The sequence below is a fragment of the Coloeus monedula genome, assembly GCF_965178545.1.
Source record: "Coloeus monedula genome assembly, chromosome: 15".
NCBI lineage: Eukaryota > Metazoa > Chordata > Aves > Passeriformes > Corvidae > Coloeus > Coloeus monedula.
The window spans coordinates 11,090,694-11,108,531 of NC_138795.1; the positions used below are offsets into that span (position 1 = coordinate 11,090,694).

The 17,838-nt window shown below is 46.1% G+C and overlaps 1 protein-coding gene across 1 annotated transcript in view; it reads left to right on the plus strand.

Annotated features, from left to right (window-relative positions):
- The window catches only part of PDLIM4 (PDZ and LIM domain 4), a gene marked incomplete at both ends in the record, with an annotated part of 42,462 nt that overhangs the window by 22,061 nt on the left and 2,563 nt on the right, over positions 1-17,838 (plus strand). Inside the window, 3 exons of the mRNA XM_082291332.1 lie at positions 193-277; positions 12,474-12,652; positions 15,286-15,443. Of these exons, the coding sequence (XP_082147458.1) occupies positions 193-277; positions 12,474-12,652; positions 15,286-15,443 (422 nt within the window). The remainder of the gene's footprint in view (positions 1-192; positions 278-12,473; positions 12,653-15,285; positions 15,444-17,838) is intronic.

Consider the following 17,838-nt stretch of genomic DNA (forward strand, 5'->3'; position numbering starts at 1 on the left):
GCTTTTTTTTTTCTTTTGTGGTTTGTTTGTTTGGGTTTTTATTTAATTTGTTTTATTGCTTTTTTGTTTTGTTTAAGGAGCGTGTTTCTTTCTTTGGGATTTTTGTGGATTTTGTTTGTTTGGAGTGGAGTGCTTTAGTTAGGGCTTTTTTAAAAGCAATTTAAGTAGAGTTTACTTAATTTCCCACTGCAGAGCCGAAGGGAAGACGTGGTCACCCCCTGTCCTGGAAGATGGCAAGGCTCAAGCGTACCGGATCAACATCGAGCCAGACCCTCAGGTATGGCAGCTGCAGCCCTGCACACCTGCTGCTCTCCCAGCTTGATTTTGAGGAGAGGACATCCATGTCTGGAGTCTGGAAAGCCCTGTGCTCTGCCTACAGTCCTTCCAGAAGTGAAGGACTTTCCATGTGTGGCTTTAAAGTCCCATGCAGGTCTGTCTGTGCTTTGCTGGATCAGGTTGCCAAGGACACAAGGAGGCTGGGCAGCACTGACCCTCCTGAAGCCGTGACCAAGCTCAGAGTCAGTGTTATTTTGGATGGAGCTGTTGGGAGTCCTCTGACTGCCTGGTGCCTGCCTGTCCCGGGATACAGCATGCGCAGAGTCTGTCTGCATCTGCCTCAGCTGATGTGCCTCTTGGCTGCTTCCAAAATCTGTTGCACCATCTCAATCCCATGACAGTGATTCACCTCCCATGATGGTGGATTTCTTTTTTTTGGTTTTTTTTTTTTTTGTAATGTTCTCATCTTTTGCCTTGGTTTTTTTTCCTGTCTCACTCCTCTCTGCTTTGCAGCTTCTCTCTTCCCTCTGTCCTCAGCTCTGTTCCCTGGAACCTTCTGCCTATATCCTGCCCTGCCTTACTACCCCATCTCCTGCAGCAGCCAGGCGGTGAATGGAGCTGAGCAGGTCTCCCCAGCTTTCCTACCCATCTCTTGACTTACGGCTTGTTAGCAAGGTCAAAGGTGACTCTCACTCTCCTTTGGCTTTTTGATGGAAAGAGGCATGGGGTTTCTTTTCTTCTTCTCTGCTTATGAGGTACTGGATTGTCAATTTTTGCATGAGCTGGTCCACATTGTAGAGATATCTGGGGAACAAGGAGGAGACATGGGGGATAGATAGGCAGAGGGCAGCTCCTGCTGTCTGGCTGCCCCTTGAACGTGTGCTGAGCTGATGCACATGCTGCCAACTTTCCCAGGGCACCCGAGGTCAGGGATGGCAGGGCTGGAGCCTGCTGAGGCTTCTCACTGCTGTAGGTTGACCACCCCACCCAGGGCAGTTGCAGAGGTCCTGGGGCTGCCTGCAGCCCTCAGAACACCAAAGTAATGTCAGTTCAGGCAGACACAGTCCCCTGTGCCTGCCCCAGAAGCACTTGAGCGCTCTTTGGCTGACTCTGAATGTTCAAATATTGCTCAGATGGTCTCCTTCTCCACAGAGGTGGTTTATGTCGTATGCTATTCCATGCTTTTTCTTGAACCCTTACAAAATGCCTGTGTGCAGGATCTGCTGGTTTAGCTCAACTGCTCCTTTCCGGAGAGGCTTGTGTCCTGATGAGGGTGCCAGGGTGCCCCCTCAGCCCTCATGTGGCTCAGTCCAGAAAGAATGCAAGAGCTGCAGGGGTGGAAGAGAGGGAATGGCGCTACAAGGAATGGTGTTTCCTTCAGTGAGGAATGGGGAGAAAGCACTGGCAGCAGAGAGCCCACCGAGTGATCAGGATGGGGCGAGATCCTCCAATGAGAAATTGACCAAAGCGTGAGGCCATTGAGTCTGCTGGCTGTTCCAGCGTTGCGGAATTTGCAGATACTCTGCATTCCTGCTGGGTAGAGGCACAGCACAACAGCAGCACCGGCAGAGCTGCTCCAGTACCGGACACCAGTGACATGTGGGACTGTTTGTCTTTCCTGCCCTGACTTACAGCACAGGGTGATGTGTGAGCTTGGGCTTTGCATTCTGACCATGTTTGCTTCATTTATCAGTTATAGCCATCTTCTCTGACAGATATTTTTTCTTACTAGACTTTAATGTGCCCAAACCCTATGAATAATATTAAATGAGGAACAAATGTGCAGCAGTTCCACTGCCAGATACAACATTTCTGAGGTTTAATGCAGATTGGATTTGAATCTGACTATTAATATATGTTACATATGGATCTTTTTAAAAATTAGACAGTTTTGTAGAATATAATGAAGGGGATAGGGATGGACTATTCTGTATCTAGATGTACACTGAAAATATGTAAATCTGGGGAGTAGATGTGTAAAGCAGATGTGTTTGTGGTAGGGCACCGAGAGAGGTGTGTGAACAAGGGTACACAAGTACAGGCAGCAGATCCTTGCTCTTGCTCTTTTTTTTGGTGCCTGTTTCCATATGTTGTCTTCCTTAGTGGCTTTTTGGGTTTCCCAGAGAGAAGGTGAAGGTGGTTCCATGCACACCTCCAGGTTGTGGTGCTTGCACCCAAGATGTGCTGGTTGACTCTTCTCCCCAGATGGCCTGTGCCTCCAGTGTGGTTCATGTTGACAGCCTGGGACACATGCCAACAGCTGTGTGAACTCAAGTGTTGTCACTGATGTCCTCTGACCTGTGTGAGGCTGAGGTTGACCATCAGCACCCAAGAGAGCCAACCCTTGCTGCAGAGCTCCCAGGCATGGCTGGAGTCCCTGTGGAGCAATGCCGGGTGACCCAGGGCTGTCCTGTGCTGTGTTCATTCAGCCCCTCTAGCAAAGGCACTTACTAGATTGTGCGAAGGAAAAATCTCATTGTAAAGTAATAACTTTGCTCAATATGTGCAACCTTAGGTGCACTTCCTTGCATCTGGAAAAAAGCAATCTGCTTTGAAACACAGGGAAAAATTTCTACTGGAATTCTGCCCTCAAATCACAAAAAGAGGTTGGGGGTTGTCCGTGCAAAAGATTTTGAGAGTTTTACCCCAGTGGCCTTTGCAGTAATGTGGAGCACATATCCTTCCTTCCTCCAGGTTTTTACTCTGTATGCTTTTTCATCATCCTGAGCAAAGATCTGTTGAAAATCTTGACTTGTGACTACAGTAACTCTTGCTGGAGGCCCTGAAACGTGAGCTTAAGCAGAATGCCTCAGTCTGAGTGATTTGTTGGAAAATCTGTGTTTCTGTTATTACAATTTAGTTTGTTTAGGTATAATCTTTGTCTTGAAGGCAGTGAAATTTGTAGTTATCTTCTGTGCAAGAGAACTTGGAAGGTATGGAGTGGCCAGTGAGTTTTCCTCTCCCCTCTTTCTAAATCTGTTGTGGTTTCTCAGTTGAGTTTTGTGGAAAATCCCTACTCAGAGTCCAAGAATGTAATCAATCCTCCTTATTAAAACTTTGATTAATGCCATGACTGTGGGGAATAGCTGCCCTCAAACTGAAGAAGCTGGAACTGGAGAGCTGCTTTTTCATAATTAGCAGAAATAATACGGAACAGGATGAGTGAGTTACCTTCAGGAATTTTTTTTTTTACTCAGGCTTTGGTTGTCAGTTGGTTTCACTAGACAAATCTGTCCTTAACAGCAAGGATCTACAGAGGAGGCCACAAATGCAGTGACATTCAGACTTGCATCCTGTCCGCTGGACACGGAGATGGGTGGAGGTGGGACCCACAGGCATGCTGAGGGCAGCTCAGAGCTTTCCAGCCAGCAGTCAAGATTTCCATCATGCAGACATGACATCACTGCTGATGTGTTAGGATCCCCAGTCTCACTTGGCATGGTGTTTATGTCCTTGTGGGCATGGGCCCCAGCCACTTCTCCCCAGCAGATGGGGAGAGTGGGAGCACCTATCCGTCAGTTTCTGGAGATCCCACTGATTTTGCTTCCTGTAGCATCAACTTGCTAGTCAAAATACCCCTATGCAGTGCTAATAAAAAGAGAACATATTTATTTTCTTGTTCATTCTCAAACTGCCAGAATCAGCAGCTCTCTAGCCCAGGGGGGCTGGAAATGCAGGCTTTGGGCTATGGGGACCCTGTCAGTGCTGATTGACAGTAGATCAAGCGTGTGGGTGGGAGAATAATTGCAGCAGAAATTAAATTGGCAGCGCGTAGCCAGAGCTGGAATAGGATGCGAGTCCTCCCAAATCTGGATGCTTTGCTGAAATAGCTATGTGGGGTGAAAGGCTGGGTTTCCGCTGGCAGTGCAGACAGGGAGAGGCACTTCCCAGAGCAGTCTGTCAGGAATGGCATCCTGGTGCTACTCAGCTGGCAGAGCAGCCCCCATGTCATTCTCAGGGGATGGATGAGGGAGGTAGGTCAGTGCTCTTGGATGTCTCTTGTGCTGCGTCCTGAGCAGTGGCTTTCCCAGCCCGACCACCCGACTAGGGGATGAGCTCTGGGCAGTGGAGAAGAGCTGGTCTCTCCACAGCGTCAGGGGAGTTGCACAGGAATGATGAGAAGGCTGTTTCTGCTCATCACTTCCGAATTATTTTTCCTATGTGTTATCTGTTCTTGACACCCAGCTCTCAGTCCACAAAGATTTGTTGTTAGTTTGTCCTGACTAAAATCAGGTGCAAGGCGTGTGGCTTGCCATGTGAAAATGCCAGCCAGAAGGGGGTGAAGAGGAGGAACTGGGGCAAACTTGCATTTAGTGTAGCTGTTTGAGCAGCCTAATCCAGTCAGTGCAGGAAACCCAGTGCTGGGTGTGAGCCAGGCCAGTGGAAATGTGAATACACCTTTGTTTGTTCTTGCCAGAGGGGCTCAGATGTGTGTGGTTGCAGGACTGAGGAGCTGCTACCTTCTGTTGCACGTGGCATCCACCCAGCATGGGCTCTGCAGCATCATTCCTAGGAGTTTTTCATACTTGCCCTGACCTCACAAATAGTATCACTGCTGATCATGCTTGCTCCTAATTACACAAATAAAATTACATGTGGGCTTCAGGGGAGTCTGAGCCTCTGGTGCCCCAGCTCTGGGCACCTAGGGACAGCAGTGGTTGTCCCGCAGTAGAGCAGGGAGGGTACTTTGCTGCTAACATGTCCCTTAGCACTGATTTTAACATCTTTAAAAATGTCTTAAATATGCTCATATTTGCTTTTTGCTAGATCTTTTTTCTTTTTTTTACTAAGGGTGAATGTCTCCTCACTTAATTAACTGAGTAATGGATTTAGTTTAATTTAACTTTAATTAAATGGAGTATTTGTTTTAAGTTCTCAGTGGGTTGCTGCCGTGCAGGAAACTTAGACATAACTTATTTTCAAAAGCCTGGCATAGGCCATGCTGAGTTCTGTGAGCTGGGGGTTAAAGCCTCCTTGCTGAAGAGGTGGAATTTCCTTTCTCAAGGCAACTGACCTTCCTTCCTCTCCTGCTTGCAGGGCAGGATGGGCCGTGCCTGCTTCTGGGAAAGGTCTTGCTGGGACCCCCTGTCCCAACTGGCTGGGCATGAACCAGCACTCTCCTGATGGAAGGAGGGAAAATGTCTGCCTTGTGCTTTGGGAAAAACAAAGGATGAGCTAATGCCCTGGCACAAATGCGGGTTCCTTTCCATGGGAACTCGCAACTCGTTTTTGAGGACTGATTTAATAGCAGAAACATGCTTAATCCTGACAGCCATTGTGGGTGCATCAGCTGTGATCTCCGGGTGCTCAGGCAACATTTCACACCCAGATATTGGGGTTTTACACCACAAAATACCAGTGATCTAATTTACTGGGTGAAGAGGTTACACACTCATAGCTGTGCACTTGTGTTTACTTTTTCCTGTGATATAGTATTGCAGCATTTGAAAGCAGAGGATTTTTCTGAGTACCACTGTAACATCTTGAAGCTGTAATCTTTTATGTGAAATTCTTTGTGTATGTCTTATATAAATTAGCATCAAGTGAGTTTCGGTAGTCCTGGTATATGAAAGAGGCAAAACCACTATTAGGATAAAGGAGGGAAAAAATGGGACTGGAAACTTTAAAATGGTGTTTTCTTCTGTCCAGGTAACTTGAATAATTTGTTCTCATTGAAGGTACATAGGAATTATACTGAAATGATAACAGTGGGGGTTGGTTTAGGACAAAACAAAATGCTGTTGGATGAAGTGCTAACACAGACATACACTGTGTTATTTTACTTGGTAACATCAGTTTCAGTGATGACTCTGTTAACACAGGTAAGGAAACTGCTGCTTGTGTACTCAGAAGTGCTGAGTGTTTGGAAGCACAGGTGTAGCTCAGTATTTCTGTTCTTATCCATCAGGAAAAACAGCTTATCCCCTCTCATTTTTCCTTGTGTCTCACTTAAAAGGAATTAACTGCTCTTGGAGGTCACTTGAGTAACCGGCTGGGATGACAGATGTGGAGAGAGCCATTCCCAGTGGTGCAAGGGGGGATACTGGATGGTGGAAGGATGCTCACTGTGGTCCTTCGGGATGATCAGGCTGAAGCAGCTACTCCCATCCCCTAAAGCAGCTCATGCCACAGAGGGCTGGGAAAGGCTGAGACGTGTTTTTGAATCGACCTGAATTTATCTTTTTATATTAATGAGGAAAAAAAAGGTTGGGGCATTCCAAAATGAAAAAATATGTTAACCTATTGCTTTTGCTGTGTTTTCTGGTGTACCTTACCCTGGTTTTTACAGAAAGAGGTGTTCAGATAAGCCATTCTGGTGAAGTAGGCACCTTTTGGTTTTACGCATGTAATGTTTGTGTAGCCTGAAGCTTAGCTTGTTGCCAGTGAAGCTTTTAGTTTCAATTAGCTACTGATAATGATTATGGAAAGAAAATCAGAAAGTGTGATATGGTAACACCTGAAAATGCAACAATTCCCCAAATGAGGGAGAGGAGAGAGACAGTAAGCTGGAAAGCATGAAATCAGGACATAGTCCGTTAGTGTTAAGCTCACCAGCTTTGTCCTATAAGCCAAACACCAGATGGTGAGAAAAGTGATTCAGTGGAAGCATGGACTGAAATAGAAACAGTAGCATCTTCCCTGGGAGAAAGGGGGCAGGCAGGAGGGCGGGTGGACACTTGCTGTGGTGGTTTCAGGTATTTTTCCATCTGTAGTGGATATTATTTTCTGTCAGTGGGAAAGTTAATCCAACAGCAGTCTGTGCATGGTGGGGGCATCAGTCCAACACCTGCACTGAGCAATGTCCTCCTGTTCCTGAGCTTGGAAGGTGACCCTGAAGACTGGGAAGTAGAAGGAAAGTCCTCTCTAGGGTTTAGACTGTTGTTGAGCCTAGCACTAGTGAGGTAGTCACCTGGCAGGAGCTTGCTGCTGCTGCTGGGGAAAGGAGGAAATTTCAAGGCTCTTCTACCAAGACATTCATACAAAGCTCTCCTCTGGCTGCTGGGTAAATACCGCTCTCACATTTGATGTTAAAAATGTGCCTTCTGCACTGCTGCAGGCAAGATAAGTGCAAACACATTTTAATCTTGACAGGTAACTTTTTTCCATTGCTGTGGATTTTTAAGAGACTGTTGGGGAGCAAGGTAGCTTATGGGGTAAAATCCTTGCATTGCAGCTGGAGTCTCTCCTGAGCTCTTTAATTTGCATGGGGGTGGAGCTTTTCCCTGGAGCTGTGGGAGAAAACATCCATCAGAGCCCTGCTGGTGGCCATCCACATGGCCGCTCCAAGGTGGAGAAATGTTACTGCTCTTTGACTGTGAGAGATTTGCTCCTGGGTTAAATGTGTGCTGGCCTTGTGCTATACCTTGTGCTATACAGAATCACAGAATGGTTTGGGTTGAAAAGGACCTTAAAGCTAATCTTGTTCCATCCCCCTGCCATGGGCAGGGACACCTTCCACTAGACCAGGTTGCTCCAAGCCCCATCCAGCCTGGCCTTGAACACTTCCAGGGATGGGGCAGCCACAGCTTCTGTAGGCAACCTGTGCCAGGGCCTCACCACCTTCACAGGAAAGAACTTCTTCCTAATATCCCATCTAAACCTGTCCTCTGTCAGTGTGAAGGTGTTCCCCCTTGTCCTGTCACTGCATGCCTTTGTGCAGTACTGCCTGGGGATATGGGTGGGCTGGGGCTCCACCAGGCTCCAGCTTGAGTCATGTTCACATGAACATTGTCTTCAGCCTTTGTACGAAAAGACCATCTGATTTTAAGAGTTTGATCTCTTACTTTAAAAGATCTGAAAAACTAATTTGGTATTATGTGACAACTGTGAAAGGAGTGTAGTGAGAAGGATGTGATGGATAAGGTTTTCCTTCAGACTGTGGTATACATTGAAAGGGGAGCTTGGCAGAATATTTGAAATTTGTCTTGTAAAATAACCCACACACTCAGTTTATCCAGTCTCAGTAAATGAGACTCAACCTTTTTCCTTATCTCTTAATCTTCTGACCTGAGCGAAGTAATGGGATCATACTTACTGGAGCTTTTGAAAGTTAAATTGAAGGCTCCTTAGTCTGTAAAAGCAGCATATACACAGAACATCTGAACTGTGCTTATAGGGAAATACGTGTTAAAATGAGTGTAGCTTTTAAAATTTATCCTTTTCTCCAAGCTTTGGGAGCAGCCTTTGTTATAAGAGTTCCCCATGGGACTTCTCCTGAGGCTTTTGTTGGAGAATCAGTCCTGTTCCTGTGGCCATTGGCCACAGTGTAAATCACTTACTTGCATTGAAATTAAATCCATGCTGTCTGTCCCATGCACCCCTTCTGTGGGGTAATAATAAGATTTCTATTTCTGGGACTTTTGAACTGGTTTATCAGAGATGAAGCAGTATCTTTACTGTTGAAAACCTGGGGGAAGGAGAGGAGGGACTGCAGCATTACAGTTGTCTTCTGTGCAGAGGCCGAATCTTGGCTTGAGGGTGTCAGGATGTACTGGGATATGTCTTCAGGCTTAATTGCTTGGCACATTTGCATGATAGAGGACTTGAAATAATGAAGGCAGTAAAACTTCATCCTCAGAAAGCCCTCTGCCAGGAGAGGCCAGAATCAATTGGGACTCAATTACCTAAGCTTGGAGCAAGGGAGGAAGAAGCCAAAGGAGGAGCTGGAGCAGACAGGCTTGTCCTGCTGTTGCTGGATGATGGACACAGGTCACAAGAGGCACCTCTTCTGGGTGACTCTATGGCTGAAGGGTGCTTTATCTCCTGGTGTATAAATAGCATTGCTTGTGTCTGTAATTCAGCATTTTGGCAGCAGATATTCAGGTGACACTGGCCCATCGTGCTCTGTTTTTGAGAAGAGATCTGAAGACAATCAAACAGAAAACTGCTTTGGGCTGAGCCAAGCGTTAATGTCCTTCAGCTCTGTTTGAGTCTTATGTGTTGTGTGAGAACAGGACCAGCACGCCCAGGATTAGGAAAATAAACAAGGTTCAGGCAATTCCTGTGGGGATGAGCTCCCACATCACAGGGACAGAGCTGCTGCTGTTCCTGACTGGGCAAATCTCCCCACCACCATTGCACAAATGGGCAGATGGAGGGTAGATTTGGGGCTTGGAGGTGTAATCTAGGAGATGTTTCCAGCTCTGCAGCTGGTGAGTTTCAGTGCATCTAAGGTTTCTTAGATGCACTGAAACCATCATTGCTCAAAGCTCTTCCAAATCATGCTGTGGGTGGAGGGGCTTGCTTGGAGGTTCTAGGAGCCAATGTTGACCTCTCAAATTAGCAATCTTCAGTTTTAATCTCTGTCTGGTAGTCTAGAAAAAGGAGATTAATTATTTTGTTTGTACTTCTGGTCTTTTAAAAGTCTAATTTATAACACACTGAAGTGAATGAACTTTAAATGCTTTGGATTGGAATATGAAGTCTGATGTTCTCTAAATCTCTGTGGTCTCTACAGCTAAGGACTTGCAGTTGAAAAAAGGTGGAAGGACAAATAGGATATTTCGCAAAATGCATTTAAAAAAACCACCAAGCATGAGAAAACAAATTGGGAGTTTCTGGTTTGTAGGCTAAAAGAGTTGTCCTTGGTGAAAGTCCACAGGCCACCCTTAAGAAGGGTTTGTGAACTCAGTTTTTAAAAGGCCGTAAAAAGCAGGAAGAAAATTCAGCAAAGAAAAGCAAATTAGGTCCCAAAGGGGGGAAATTTGAACTGATCTTGAATTTGACAACTGAAAAGAAATCCATCTGGTTCTGGGTTTCTGAGGGTGAATGTGTGAGTGTTTTGCACAAAGCAACGTCTTGCAGAGGTCTCACAGCCTTTGAGGAAGAGGAGACTGAGCTCTGATCTGGGAACAGCTTTTTGTGCTACCGGAGAAGCCTCTTGATCCCTATGGATGCTGGTGGGTCACCTGTGGCTTTATAACATGACTGAGCAGAGGAAAGGTGAGCTACCACCACCATGAACATCCTCCTCCCACAGGGACGGAGAGCTAGTGGCAATTGGGGATGCCAAGCAGTGCAGGAAGGACTCTGTTTTTCTGTTACATCACTGGCCTTCCATGCCTTTTGGAGAGTGCCCAAGCAATAAGTTTTAGCTTTACAGCAACATTTGGTCTTGATGTACAAATTGCTGAGCTTAACAAGGACAAAGGGGCAAGGCTTTACAAACTGCCTTGGATTTAAGCAAGTCCATGGAGATGATGGTCTGGAGGTCCTTTGCTGGAGGTCCTTTGCTGGAAACAGCTGCCAGTCCCATGCTCCCCAGCAAATGTCTGGATGGCAACCAGTGTGCAGGAGCACATGAGGTCAGAGGAGAGGACCCTCTCCTTCAGCCACCCTGGACGGAGTGTGAATCTGAGCCATGTGGCACAGATAATTAAAGGTAATGGCTTTCATAGCTCTCAGTGCTGCCACCCATATGGACTATTGCTTTTTTCCCAAAAAATCTTTATGATCCTTCTTTTCCTATCTGTGTCATGGTTGAGTCTTTTCTTTATTTCCCTTGAAATAATAATGTAAATCTGGGAATTAGAAACCCATAGCCTGCTTGTATATATATTTGTTTTAAGCATATGAATTGAGGAACAGTTAAAATTATATTATTCCTGGCAGCAAAATTCCTTTTTTAATAGATAATTTGAAGTTATTATATTGGAAGCAGTTTTCCCCACGTGTGTGTGCATGTATGGTGTGGAGGGAACTGTGCCAAGAGGGCTCCAGGCAGTTTCTGAGCTGGGGAAGTTGCTGGGAGCTTGCTGGATTTCAGCTGATGGTAGGGAAAAAACCTCAAAGGCACCATCTTGCAGTTCTTAACTAAGCTTGGTTTTATCAGTGGGTGTTTTGCCTTAGGAAGAACTGAAGGATTGGACTTCCAAGACCGTTTTCTGGCAGGATCTGTTTTTTACTTCTCTTAGCTGTTCGTTTTTACAAGGTTTGGGAGTGCCAGTGTGTTGTCCTGTGCACCAGTGATAGACGTTTGTTTCCAATTAGTATTTATGGGATTATTTTAGTCAAAAGTAAGCTTTGTATCAGAGCCCCACAATATGCACTTTGTTGTTTGTTCACAGGATGGTGTTTTATTTCCCTGCTTGGTTTTTCATCAGCTTCAATCTACTGAGAAGATGATGGAAGGCAGCTCTGTTGGGGAGCTGCCCTAGAACAAATTAAACCAGATTAAACAGATTCCAGCTTTTTACACAGCATCTATGTCTTTCATCAGTCCAGGCATGTTTGTGACTCACATGGCTGGAAATAGCAGCCAGCGTGTATCCATGGGCTGTGTCCAGCTTCCTGCTGCTTTTCCCAATTGCTGGAATTAGCTCCTCTCCCCATAGTGAGTTTTTGCAGGTAAAGCCTGGCTCAGTTGACATTAGCAGTAGGTACTGCTTGGTTTATGGGTGTGGATGGGACTGACTAATAGCACACCCATATACATAGAATTCCATGTGTGTGGAATAACACATAGGTAATGTTTGACATTGGTAAAATGGTAAAGTAATGGGGAAAATTTGTAGTTTAATGGCATCTGAGTTCCTGAATTGAGGTTATATGACAAAAAGATTTCTACGGTTTACCTTGGGGACTTAAAAAGCAAATGGAAATATGAATACAAAGCTAAACCCTTGACTGATGTGTTGCTCATACTGTAAAAGGCTGATCTTATCTGGGGAGAAAACCTCCCTAAACGAACATGGATCTGTGTGGACATGGATAGCTGCAAGTGAAAATCCCAGGACTGGTCCCTTGGCCTCAGGTGTTGCCCAGCTTACAAGTGGAGCTGCCTAGCGTGGATTTATCCTGTTTTGCTGATGGAAATGGAAGTGATGGCCCTGAAGGCAGGAGCACAGCAAGTGCCCTCAGAGTGATGGAATGTGGAATAAGAAGTAGACTCACTTAAAGAGCCTTTCTTTTAAAGAAATAGCAAATACACTTTTACAGGAGAGTAAATGCAGAATATTTGGCAGTGGCTCACCATGGAGAAACAGCAAGTTCATTTGTTTGGGGACCAAGGGGAGCTGTGTAGATTCAGCGCAATTTAACTGAAGGTCAAGCCTGAATTTTCCTTTTCGTGCTGCACATGCCCGTTTTCCACAGCACACATAAAATGTTATTACTGCAAACTGCATGTCCCAACACAGCCCCTCCATGTACATCACACATTATAAATTTTAGGTTTTTCTGCTTTCTTTCTCTTCCAGGACAGTGGCCCTGCCCAGAGCAGGAGGTCAATTCCCCATGGATCTGGGGGCAGCCCCATGGACAACAAGCAGATGCTGAATGTGCAGCATCACCAACCAACCCGGCTCCATGTGAACAACAGCTCTGAGTCAGCGCTTCCAGGCCAGCTGAGTGGACTCCACATCACTCCTGCCCACAGGTAGGACCAGGGCAGGGCTTGCGTTCTGTGTCTGCTGCTGTTCCTGCAAACTCCAGTTCAGGGAGTGCACGGAAGCTGTGGTGCTCCTGAAGCTCCAGATATCATGGAATCTTAGACTCATTTCAGTTGGAAAGACCTTCAAGATCATCCTCACTAACCATTGACCTAACTTTGCCAAGTCCATCAAGATGCTGGGCTGGACCCCTGCTTCACTGATCAAGTGTAGGTGGGAGGAAAAAAAAAGAAACTAGCCAAATAAACAAAACAAAGGAAAAAAAAAAAGGTTTGGAAACACCAATTTCTGAACAAAACAGCCACATCTACCTAGGTAGCAACTGCAACATTGAATTGAGGCTTGTGATGCTGATGCAATGCTCAGGTATGCATCTTGGTGAAGGTGCTCATTCTCCAGATCTCTGTTAAGACCCTTCTATTGCTGATGTGAGTAGGTAGATTAGTGGCCCCTGGGTACTGGGATTAATGCTAGGGAAGACAAGAGGAGGAGAGGTTTAAATTGCATATTAGCAAAAATGTCACCAAAAAGGTTGTCAAACCCTGGCGCAGGCTGCCTGGAGCAATGGTGGAGTCGCCATACTTGGAGGGACTTAACAGACATGTGGATGTTTCTCTTGGGGACATGGTTTAGTGGTGGCCTTGGCAGTGCTGGGGGAATGATGTGGCTTGATGATCTTAGAGGGTTTTTCTAACCTAAACAATTCCATGGCTGTGAGTGTCACAGACAATAATGCACTGTTTATTAAAAGTGTATATCCAAGGCAGGATGGAAGGTGCTGCCCTCCTAGGAGTGGGGATCACCTTGCCACAGACCCAGGAGCCAACACTTGCCCTGGAAACTGGAGATACCGGCTGAAAAGATGAACTCCAGTAACTGGGATGTTTATATCTGTTCAGTACAGCTATCCGGGAGGCTGAGGAATAAATAATACTCCTAGGAAAGAAAAGGCTTTTGTGTAGCCAAGAATGGTTTGGGTGGATAACTCAGACTTTGAGACAAGCCAGGTTGTGGGCTGGGATGCTTTCACATGGCTTATGAGGATCTTGATTTATGTTCCTCCAAACTGGCAAAATATCCTGCAAGAAAGTAATGTCTGTATCACATGCAAAGAGAGTTTCTTTTCAGCTTGGGAACTCTGTGTCTGCATGAATCTGTATTTCAGCACAGCTTATTCCCTGTGCTGCTCCAGGAAAGTTAATGAAGTTGGAAAGAGGAGAACTGCACAAAAAATACAGAGAACAAAATCTGGTGTTATCTGCAAGTGAGCCGAAAGCCAGGACATTCACTTGGGTCTTTGAGTAGAATTGGGGCAGGAGTGCGTTTTCTTTGAATTGGTGTTTGATGAGGCTGGGCTGGCCAAAACCTGCCTTTTCCCATTGAAAATGTGTGAACTGATGTAGGAGTGAGCTGTAGCAGGGTAGACAAGCACTTGGAGCGCACATGCAGGGTTTGGACTGGCTGGGAGTCATGGGGATAAGTCCATGGCTCTGCCCCAGCGTGGCTCAGCCCCACCACCCAGGCTGGCCCTTACTTCCCACAGGGACCAGAGCTGCTGGGGAGTCACTCCCTGAATGTGGAGCTGTGGCCATTCTTTGAAAGTGACCTTTGTCTGCAGGTTTTTTTTCTCTTTCTTTCTTTCTTTCTTTCTTTCTTTCTTTCTTTCTTTCTTTCTTTCTTTCTAAGTGAATGTTATTTCTTTTGTTTATTTGTTTAAGCAGACGTGAATATAATACTGGTGGAGAAAATTATCCAGATGATGGCTAAAGTATGTGAAGCTGATGGATTTCAGGGCTCTTGCTATTTTTATTGGTTTTATAATGATCTTGATGACCTCTATAAAAAGGAGGAGGAGCCCCTTGCCCAGAGCTGTGCTGTGTGTTGGGGCCTCTGGAGCACAACAGCACTTTGATTCAGCTCTTCTCAGCAGGACATTTAAACATGTACCTGAAAATATTTTTGATTCCAGACCATGCTTTTCCTGTTTTGATGTATTGGACTGGAATAGTGGTTTAAATTGTTATTTGTTGTCTGTGCATCCCAAATTCTCCACATACAGACCAGGAGCAGCTCCAGTCTGAAGGCTGGAGGTGGGGGTTACAGGGCAGCCCCAGTGTCCCCCTCTCTGGTGGCATGGTTTTCTCAGTTAAGCTGTGGGCTGTGCTTGTGATGTACCTTTGGTAACACCAGCTTCACAAGAGGCACTTGTGGGTGGTGAGAGGGTTTGCTGTCCTGCCTGGTACACACTCTCCAAATGCCCTTACAAGGGGTGAGTGCATGCCCTGGCCCTGCATAGCTAATGAAATGCATGTTTTTCCCATTTTTTCAGTAAATTCCATGGGTGGCAAAGCAATTTACAGCATTTACAAGCAGCTGCCCTCTTTCCTGAAGGCATCTGGTAACTGGGCTAGCCCTTGTTGGAGCCCAACAAGGGAACAAGTTTAACCTCCTTGGTTCAGCAGCTGTTCCTGGGCCAGACATACGTCCAGGCAGGGAAACACATGGGAACAGAGGTGCTTAATTAAATCTGTGGGAATGTAGAGATTTCAATACCTGCCTGATGAGCTTACAGTAGCTGTTTCTGTTTGACTTGAGCCTTTCTTTCTTTGCTTTAAACCAGCATTGACCCCGTGAAGTCTCTCCCACGGAACAGAAATGGGATTGATGTGGAGTCAGATGTCTACAAAATGCTTCAGGATTATGAAAAGCCCATTTCAGAGCCAAAGCAGTCGGGATCCTTCCGATACTTACAGGGAATGTTGGAGGCCGGTGAGAATGGTAAGGAGGTTGGCACCCAAGCACCCTCCTGTGAGGAAACCACTGGGATGGCAGGTTTCAAATCAGGGTTTTGTGTACTCTGGCTTGCCAAATTTTGTGGCTGACTTGAGCACCGTGTGAAAGCTGGATTTGCAACCAGTGTGGCAGCTGTTTTTCCGAGATGGTTTATGAAATGTGAGGGCCTTACGCAGTTGTTTAAGATCACACTGTTGGAGAACCTGGTCTGGTTAAGTAAATGGCATTTGCATAAGGATGTGGGATGGTCCTCAGAAATGCAGGGATAGAGATCAGGAGTTCTTGGCTCACTTCTCAGGTCTGTCACAGCTTCCTGCCTGTGTCATTAACACATTAAATAATAAGCTTCCCAATCTATACATTTCACCTTTTCTTTTTGCCTTTCAACCTTAAGTCCATTGGGATTTTTATATTCAAACTTTTAGCCTTTGCTTTACAGTAATTAGGGCAAGACTTCTCTTTCTGCTTGCTTCCAAGGGCCCCATACTCCAATCATGTGAATCCAGGAACGTATGTTTTATGGGAAAATACCAACTACTGTAAATCTCATTATGAAGCTGTGAGAGGTAGGGAGCTGGGCTGTTGCACTTCAGTTTCTGTGTATCTAAAGTGCTGGAGAAGTCTGTTCTTTGACTAGAAGGATGTTGGTTCTTGCTTCACAAGAAGCACAATTGCAGGTAACTTCTGATCATCATGGAATTCTACCAGCATTGGTTTTCTCAGTGGAACTGAGCCATAGTTGCAAAGCATGAGACAGGACCAACCTCAGAAGCACTGGGTTTATTATTATATTTAGTATTAGTATTACAGCCCCTGGACTGGCAGAAAAACTGATGTTAAATACAGGCCCCAGTTGGACCTTCAAGTCCTTTACCAAGAGCAAGGACAAATCTGCTGCTCCCCCAGTCTCCTCATTAGGAAGAAGCAAATGGGAAGTGACTGTTAATCCCAATTAGTAACGCTGCTGACTGCCTCCCTTCTCTGTGCCAGGGAAAGGGAACAAAATTCAAGCTTTGCTCCTGCTTCTCCCTGCATCCCGCAGCCCTGGGCTGGCAGCAACCCACTGCTAGGAGGAAGGGAGAAAGAAAAGACTGTGGACTGGAGGAATGGGGAACAAAGAGGTGTCAGGACAAGTCCCCACATCGTGGGACTGTCCAGCCAGTCCTGGATGTGTGCTCATTAGCATTCTCTTGGCACTAGCCCATCACCAGTGCAACACCACCTGTTCAACTGGAGCCTGAGAGGCTGCTGTCGGGTACCAGCCAGCATGAGACAGGCTGGAGCAGTCATTGTCACCTCCTGGGCTCTACCATCCTCCCTCTCCCCCTCATTGGTGTGGAAGGAATGTGTGACTGCCTGCAGGCACAGCCCCACTCATGCCTTGGTCATTCATTTATTTCACAAGGGATGAAAAATTAAGTGAAAAGCATCTCTGCTTGGCATGAAGCTCTGTGATGTTCCAGCATGTTTTCAATCCCAAGTGTTCCTGCAGGGTTTGTTTTACAGCTGCCACCACTGCTTTTTCCTTAAGCCTAAAATTACACATTTTGACTTAAGCCTGCTCTGCATCGTCCTTTTAAAGTCAAGCTCTCCTCTCCTGAGGAGCTGCGTGTCTTGGACAACAATCTGTTTTATATGGAATGTGTTTCTACTGAAAGCATTTTAGCCCTATCCCACACCCTTAGGGAGCAATGCTTTGTGCTGAGGTGGAGGCTGGAGGGATGGCAGTGCCCACCTTCATAGGCACCCATGACCCAGGAACGACACCCTCCAGCCATAACGGGGATGGCATGGTTGAGGTTGTGGAGTTAAAGCATTTTCCTGCCCTGCTGAAGACTGTAAATCACTGTTAGACTGAGCTAGTAAATAGAAGAAAATGATCCACAGTTCAGGAAGATGGGAAGCAGCCTTCTCTGCAGGGTTCATTTTGCTGTAAAATCCCTTTTTTTCCCCCTTCCTTCCTTTTTTAAGCAGCTTATCAAGCACTCTGCATGAGAGGCAGTGTCAGCTTAACTGTTAAATGTTGGCAAAGGAGCATGTCTAGTCCAAGCATGCTGTGTCTCATGCTGGGGGAAGCCAACAGCTTGAGCAGTTGCTTCAGTTTATTCCCAGCAAGGCAGCAGAAGGATTCAGCAAGGGGCTTGGCTGGAGCCAGCTGAGCACTGGGGGAAACTCCTGGGGTGGAGTAGCCCTGCTCTGCTCTTGGGCAGGCACTCTTGCACGTATCAAAACTCTTGGCATTGCTAAACACTCTATTGTGTTTTGGGGAAGTGGGGTCTGGTGGGAAGTTGGTCCTTTAGGTTTTACCCACTTCGCTGGAACTGCTGGAAGCATTGGTCTCTGTGTCAGAGCCATGGCTGGAGAGGGGGGCTGTGGTGTG